Source organism: Cariama cristata, unplaced genomic scaffold, assembly GCF_000690535.1.
Source record: "Cariama cristata isolate BGI_N322 unplaced genomic scaffold, ASM69053v1 scaffold9933, whole genome shotgun sequence".
NCBI lineage: Eukaryota > Metazoa > Chordata > Aves > Cariamiformes > Cariamidae > Cariama > Cariama cristata.
The window spans coordinates 365-8946 of record NW_009606826.1 but is presented as its reverse complement, the minus strand read 5'-3'; the positions used below and the strand labels follow the sequence as shown (position 1 = coordinate 8946).

The 8582-nt window shown below is 40.7% G+C and overlaps 1 protein-coding gene across 1 annotated transcript; it reads right to left on the bottom strand.

The window, feature by feature from the left end:
* Positions 1 to 7684: 7684 nt before the first annotated feature.
* Positions 7685 to 8210, bottom strand: BTG1 (B-cell translocation gene 1, anti-proliferative; the record flags this gene model as incomplete). Its single annotated transcript, XM_009696510.1, has 1 exon — positions 7685 to 8210. A coding segment is annotated over one exon (526 nt), but the record flags the coding sequence as incomplete, so codon positions are not given.
* Between the last annotated feature and the right edge of the window lie 372 nt (positions 8211 to 8582).

Sequence of the window (8582 nt, the reverse complement as noted above, 5' to 3'; positions counted from 1 at the left end):
AATGTGCAAAGGCTAGGGTCTCAGATTTTAAAAGCGCAGATGATATCGGAGCTCAAATCATCCTTTTATTGATTGCAAACTGCTTACAAAGGGATACCCCTGTAGGTAAGGGGGGATGCACAAAAAGGGGCAAGAAAAGGAAATCAACTTATTAGTGCTGCAAAATTAGACATGGGGTTACGTCCGTTTGATAATTCAGGAGACATTTTGTACACACATTGGCTTGGCTTGGAATTAACTTCAACTTCAGTAAACTCCACGAATAATGACTTCAAATTTGAATGACGGGCACATATTTTTCTACTGAATAACTGCGGAAACTATCACTTGCGGTATTCAGAGTCAGTGTTCTGCTGTCCGTGGTGCAGGACTTGGCAATTCGGCAAGCAACAAGCTTTGAAGGCAGTCACAGGAACATTTGGATAAACAATCAAGCAGATATATTTGTTCAGCTGTCCTTCCGAAAAGTACTTACATATTTGCAACGGGGTTTTTCTCAGTTATATTACAACAGCCTCACCCATGTTAAATATATCCAGACAACGAATGAAGTATGATAAATATCATCAAAATTTGGAGTCTGGTACCTTTGTCACACAGAAACAGATCCTTTACAAACATGGAACTAAATTTATCATTTGCTTTAATGTCATCATGATTCAGACTGATACTGCCATTTCCACTGCCTTATTTTTTCCCTTTCGATCTGAAGTCTACAAACAGAACCTCACACTGACTGCAAGCTGGGGAGTTCGACGACAGGCTGTAAAGGATAAAGGAGGCAAGCAATTAGCTGTTAAAAAAAGAGATTATTATAATACAAGCTAAGTTTAGAGGTGGAATTGCAAAGGTTGCTTGATATCACTGGGATAACTTCATAGCATTAGGTGTACCACACGGGCGGCTTGATTTTATTTCGCAGTTATGATGACATAGAGCCTTTCCCACCTGTAAACAGATTGCTAATTTACACCCTATAGAACTCGCACGTTACCAGACAGAAGCAACTGTGGTGGTGCACCCATCCAGGGAAGGGTGCTCAGCTCAACTGAAACGGACCTTTTGCTGGTTGTTCAGACAACTGCTCACCAGAAACCAGAGAAATCTCTCTCCGGCGTTACAAGGTATTATAGCATGAATATACAATTAAGACTCTAAAAGTATCCTGGCTTTATTTCATTTCAGCCTGATATTAAATTGATTCAAATGTTGCAATCATTCCTTTAGACAACTACCATTTGCTTTAGAACTCCACAGAAAATCTTGAAAATCTGCTCAACTGAGTAGCAAACGGAGCTGAGCTGCAAATTCACGTTTGGAAAATTGAAAGAGAAAAGTAAGAACACAAGTTCCTGTTAATACCAACGTATTAAGGCATAAGAAGTGAATAAGGAGGAGAATTTTCCACCATCTGTGTGAATTTACAATCTTCAGAATACCTGCAGTGACCTGTGAATTAAATCACAGCAGACAGGGGTTTCAGGATGACCCACTGGAAAAGACTCTAATAATTAAATATGTGTGTATATACAAGAAATATATGCATGTGCCCCTGTGCACATACAAATAAAACTTGGTTTAAACTTCAATGCATGGAAGGAATGTTGTTTTTCAATATTCTTCTTAAAGAAACTCGTTAATTAACCTGTGGCCAGCAGAACTCCAAAGACACCAATTATTACATGTTCTTAGGTTACAAAAAGCAATAATAATTGAATTTTATAGAACACAGAACAGCAAGGGCACACTGTTTGAATTTCTTAATTGCAGCCAATGTCAGCAGACAATACTATTGGTACTCGAAATCTGTCTTTAAAGCTGATCTTGGAGGTAGAAGCTGTAGCCAAGCCTTAGCTCCATGCTATCGCCCTTTAGGTAAGCCTTGCTGTCTGGAACCCAACCATGAGAGCTGGGCAGCATCCCCAGCCCTACCCTAGCCCTTGGGCATTTCAGACACTGCTGCTCCTTGCATATATCCAAGGCTGCTCCAAGAACACTGACGTTCTCCTCCCTCGCATCCTTACAATTGCTAACAGATTCATTTGCTTATCATTTTATTCCATTATATAATCAGCACATCAAACCATTGCCCCGGATTTTACGACATCCCCCTGAGAAACTGGAAAGCAAGAGGCCGTTTCCCGACACCCGAGAGGTAAAAGCATCACATACAGCTACACCTCTCCAGAAAACTTTAAAAGGTTGTCGCAAGCCATGATGAGATGTGGAGCAGCCGATCCCAGGAATCAGAAGGTAAAAACACTTCCCTCTGCAAAAACATACTCCACGTTCCCTCAGCCTGGGATTTTTCTCATCCAGTATCATCACAGCCCTATTTCCCTTCCTCGTGTGTCGTCATGGGTCGCTTTCAGCGGAGAAAACCTCAAAACGTGAAGATGTGGCATTTTACTTGTTTTCCTTAGTCGGGAGTCATTTCTCCTTGCCAGCTCTGCAGTCGCAGAATCGCAATACTACAAGGGCAAATATCTGCTGTCACCCATGCAGCACTCCAGCTCGCGGGGATTTCTTCCCAGCAGCTGGAAGGAAATGTTCCTTCTTGTTTAAACAAAAATATCAAACGGTTAGGAAATAAGGAGCTCGGCAAAGCTGCATACAAGGTTCACGCTTGCGAAACACAAGGGCACAGAAGACTTAGTCCCTAAGAAAATTCCACTGGACATTAAAGTTACAGCAATTTAGATCCGTTCATTTATGGCAAGTCAGCCATTTTACTGTTGACCTACTTTGTATCAGCAATAATTTGTCACAGTGCATTCTCCAGCTGCTACTGAAAGAAAGGTTGAAACCATACATTAAGAGCATAGTGTCACAGCAACCGATGTTAATTATACCCTGCAATTCCTCTGTTGATGAAATTGTCACTGCTAACCATTAATACAGCATTTACTGTCTAAGCCCAGCTTGCTCTACCAACCCTTGAAAGCCACTGAATTAACATCCTGCTTCACAATGTTCACTTTATGCCACGCTGGAATGTAAATCTGAAACATGTAAAAATAACCTCTGCTATTACACCAAGAATGTGTAAATATACATTCCTTTTTCGGAGAGCTATTTATCTCCAGTCTATACGTTTCACTCTTTAAAAACAGCTTTAATGTTCTTCAGTCAAGTGGCAGCTTTTGCCAACATAAACTATTTTCCCTAAAAATTATGGCATCAAGTAGAGGAAACTTTGGAAAATGTAGAGTGCTACTTGACTGATGGAAATTCAGAAATAAGCTTTACATAGATACACAAAAAAAGAAAAGCAGCAATGTTCTTCATTTTATTCATTGCTAACCTGCACAATAAGAAGAGATCATATTCTCCCAGCGTAAGCAAGCGAGGTTAATTAGATGGACACCTTAGTGTTCACGTTCAGTGACATCTGCTTAATTTGGTGACAGAAATGTTTACAAGCATCAGCACGAACCAAGCACTCCAGAAGCATTAACTGGATTCTTTACGGTTTGCACATCAGTGAACTGTTTTGTAAGGTCCTACTGCTGCAGTACAGTCCCCCCTGCTTCTAAATCATCTCTCAAACTACTCCTTTACCCATTTAAATTGAAAGCAGGCAAGAGCGTACAGGCTTAACAATATTTAGCCTTCAGAATTGTCATCGCTAGCTATGACACAAAACAGCACAACTTGATCTTCTGATCCAAGCAGACTCTCTTTAGTGATGAACAGGAGAGACTTTTTCATCCTTCGAACTCATTGAATACGAGATACAACAAAAGTAGAAGCCAGCGATGGTATTTTTACATCAGAATAGTGCCTCACAAAGGTTATTTCCAATTTCTCATGTAGACTGATAGAACAAACCAATAATAAGAAAATCTCATGGCGTGATCCCATCCCACCATGGCATGATGAGGCCTGTCATACAGATCTACCAGAAAAATGTTGCAGAGTCAGCAGAAAAGTCAAAAACTAAACCCAGCATTATTAGTAATTGAATGAAAGCCCTCACATCTCTATTCAGACCTAAGAATGACCCTAAGATCTACAGGAAGAAAAAGATTATGGTCCGAATGACTGCTTAAGCCAGATGTACATTTCCAGAATAAGCAGGGAAAAAACCACAACTTCGAAGGGAACAGAAGAACAGAGATTCTTACAGGATACATATAATACCACTCTCTATAGGAGGAGCATCGTTACCAAACATGAAATACAAAAGTAAAACTCGAGTGCACAGGATCTGACACCACACATAGCACAGCGAGCGATCACACTGTGAGAAAAAGAAACATTTGCTCACCTGGCATAAATTAGAAGGGAATTGTACGCTTTATAAAGACATTGACCGAATGGTCAGCAAGTCTTAGCAGGCCGGTCCGTCAGCCTAAGAAGAGCTGTAACATTAAAGCCCGGTACAGCTGAGCCTGCCCTCAGACCACCACCAGAACAACAGGATTATTCAGTGCTTCACAAGGAAAAACCAACTAATTTAACTAACGTGCACCAGGCAAGCAGGTCTTGAATGTGCTCTCTCATCTGTAATACTTGCGTTAAAATAAAAGCCTCGCTGGTTTCATAATGGCACCTTAAATGAAATTCAAAAGCAACGAGGTTACTGCTTAGCTTAGCGCTTAGCCTAGTGCAGCGTTTGTTCTGCCGGCACCAAAACAGAGGATTGGGAACAGCCTCCTCCCAACAGCCACCCTCCGCCTCTCTCGGGAGCCCTTCCTATGCCGCGGTATGCCGAGGACTTACAGACAAGGGCACGTTGTCTGCACATTGGGCTGTATTTAAATTCCAGCTGGAAGAAACCCCAGCAACTCCGAGGACACAGGTTGTACCAATTACTAGTTACAGCTGCAGTTAAAAATTATGCCATGAATGAAAGTACCCTACCGTAAAAGGACTAAAATGTTAACCATCTAAGGGAGCAGGCTCGTTCTTGGTTCAGTGTCACATGCCAGCCCCACAGATGGAATACTTGCTGCCTCCCAAGGCTATGCTTAACTTATCAAAAAGCAAGTACCGACAGCTGATGCTGGCACAATGTGCACAGCTCATGTCAAAGACCAACTATTCTGATGCCAGCCTTACCGTGCAGCGGGAAAGACTACCGGCAGCACCAGGACATACCAAGCGCAGCTCAGTCAGCAGCGAGCTTCATGAAAGTTTAATACAGCTTTACAGGAAGCCAAGCTCAATGTTTTTCTTTCTGTTTGGATACGCTTTATGCTGTCTGCGGACATGTAACGCAACAGAAACGTCTTTGAGTACTCCTACTGCTTGAATAAATCTCTCGCGTACAGGCTTAACAACTTGAAAGCATCGTCTTAAAAGCAGTAGAATATTTAAGGCATCAAGATGTGAACCTAAACTTTGATGCTATGCACGAGTAACACCTGTACTTTAAAGCAAGCTTATTCTGAAGCTTTGGGAATAGATCTATTATTGCCAGATCCAGATACTGAGCAAGCTCTTTAAAGTTCACTGCTTCAGGAGCACTTATGCTTCCACCCGTCTATGCCAGGAACTCACAGGGCCGGAGAAGTCCCAGCAATACTTTAAAGCACTGAATGCTGACATACATATGTAGATTATGGTAAAAGTAGTATTTGTAAGGCTGAATTAAAAAAAAAAAAAAAAACAAAAAAACACACCAAAAAAAACAAAGGGAAAGAAATCAGTAAGAAAAGCAAAACAGTTCAGTCTTCTGTTTTGCTTATACATCATCAGTTATATTACACATCAGAAGACAAAGACTTGAACCGGAGAGACCCCACATTACTATCAGCACATTGGGAAGGCTCACAGGAGCTGCTGCAACGCACGGCAAGTCTGCAGCTCAGCTCTACCCCTAGCTAGGCAAGTTTAGTTGGCAAGGAATGATTGTGGGTTGGCTTTTTTTATCTCCAGAGCAACAGCAGCACTCCTCATAACTGAAGTGACCAAGGTGGGCAGGCCTTTTATTAAACACTCACAGAACAAAGTACGCAGGTGATAAGGAACAGAAAGTTCCTGAGTTTTACTCCAGCACTTTAACAAGTGTAAATAAAGTGGTAAGGAATTTCTCTCAAGTGTAACTAACCACTGAGCTGTATACAAATGACATTAGTGTGGTGCTTAAGTGAATCACATCTCCACATCATTCATTAACTTTGAATACACATGTTAAGTATGGGCTTCTCACTCTGTCTCAATCAACCTTTTAAGTTTGGGAAAAAAGATCTACATACCTTTTGTTGAATCCCATCTTAATGATTTCTAAAGTGAAAGTCTTGCATCTGAAGAAAGCAAAAGGCGAGCAACCTTTTCTGTAGAGTGGTTAACCTGCTCTTAAGGCTAAGGGACACTTGTCCCAGAAACTCTTATTGAGCAGGGAATCCATCAGGGAAGAACTGAGAACTTGTGAGCAAGTAGGTCAAAATGGACATTTAGGTTTGCTATATCCTTCATCAGGAAGCCAAGTAAACTTTAATCCTCTGGATTTATTCAAGTCATCTTTGGTGGATGTTATTTCTGTACCTTTTCCTCATATCCTGGGATTATTGGCCCTGGAGTTATTTCCACATTGACTGATTTTTAAAAGGTTTAAAGTGACATGTACATCATTGTGTTTCCCTAAACTTCCCAAGCATTTATATACGAGGTCTTCGTTAATCCACGTCTGTACCGAGTGTTCCCTAGCATCAGGGTGCCATTGTTGTTCTTAAGCCTTTATAGTACCTACTTCATTTCTACTGTGAGACAAAAATAGTTTAACTGATCCTAGGTAATCACGACAAGAGATTAATTAAAATGCCAAGATAGGAAACAATTTATTATAGAGAGAAGAAAAATTTCTCATCCAAAATATAGAAATCTGTACAACTTTGCCACAATCAATATACATGAACTGTACAAATTTACACCAGTTCATAATTTACCAAATAAAAGATGACTAACAAAGTTCACAAAATAGATGGTGGTTTGTGGAAAAGACTTTTACCCAATTAAGAACAAGGAAATTACAAACCAGACCTCCACTTTCTAAAAATAAGAAGTTTACTCAGTCTTAGAAAACTACAAGCTAGCAAATGTACAGATAGCTGGCTGGTGCTAACACCACAGTTCAGACAGTGTCTTTATACGGTCTTTTTAAAGCCTGTTGCCATGGCAGATTCTGATCACTTGCTACTTTTGAGGCCAATGTAAAGATCTGACCATTTCCCCAGGTCATGCTTACTAGTTTATCTTATGTACATTTATACATATTTGTAAGTGCTAGGTAAAAGTCCGAAAAATAAAATTTCCAGTACTATGGTGTTCATAACAGTAAGTCTTGTTACTGAGCTGCCAAAAAATGCTAACAATTAATAAATGTAATAGTGCAAATTTACTCTGCAAGACCTACTGCAGAGAATCACTTTATAAATACAGATTGGGGTTGAAAATTGGTGTAGAAATTAAGTAAGATGTCTTGGAGAAACTGACCCTTCCTAGATCTTCTTCACTCCCTAGCAAGTTGCAATCATTTTGACTCACAGGCTATTAAATCACTGAAAGGTACTGTCCAAACTATGGCACTGTCACTTTAAAGTATACCACTCTAACGTGTGCCAGATCTTCACAGCTGTGACATGGTTTAAATTCCATAATCCATCCCCAGAGGTGCCCACCCAAAGTAAAAACCAAATTTATCCATCCATTTTAAGGTGATCCATCCACAGACTATATCTTAACCTGATACAGTCATCATATTGTAGCTTTTGGAAGGGCTAGTTCGGCCCAAGAGAAGTTCCTCCTTACAGCTTATTCTGCTGTCTACCATTTGCACGTTGGTGTTATTTTGGCTACCTCCTGCTGGTGCAGCTTCATACAGCACACAGATGGAGCCATCCTCTCCGATACGATAGGAGACTTCGTACGGGTCAACCCATAGAGTGAGTTCGCTCGGAAGAAGCTGGAACAGTTCCTGACTGCTCAATCCAATCCGCTGTGCTGCCTGTCCAATGAGAGGATCCATTTTATGGTTGATCCGGATACATCGGTAACCTGATCCCTTGCATGGCTTTTCTGGGAACCAGTGGTGTTTATAATGTTCTACAAAATAAACAAAAAAAATATTATCCTCCTTAATTCGGTATTCAAAAAGATGTACAGTGATCACTGCTCCCTTGCAAATTTCACGCCTCAAGATGCTGAAAAGCTGATTATTTGAGCACCAAGGGAGCTGAAAAAAATCATTGTAGCCTTTATTTTTGCTGATGATTTACATAAGTGCAGTGTCCCTTGGGAAGTACTCGTGTACAAAGTTACTGTTTCGTGCCACCATATACAGAGAACAATGTTTGCCATCTGAAAGGAGTGAAATGCAACTTCCTGGCATTCTCAGAAACAAATATAAAAATACAGAAGTGATTACAGACGTAGTAGAAAAACTCAAGGGCTTCAAAACACCACGAACCAAGAAGGGAAAAAAAAAAGCACCTTTCCAGCATCCTCTTGAGATCACACCCGCGCTTAGCTCCTCACATTCTAAGACGACCCAAAAATAACTAGGGACGGAGCTGGGCAGCATTCACCGACTGACTCAAGCTGTATTTCACCATTGCTCTTTCCCAGCCTATTTTCCA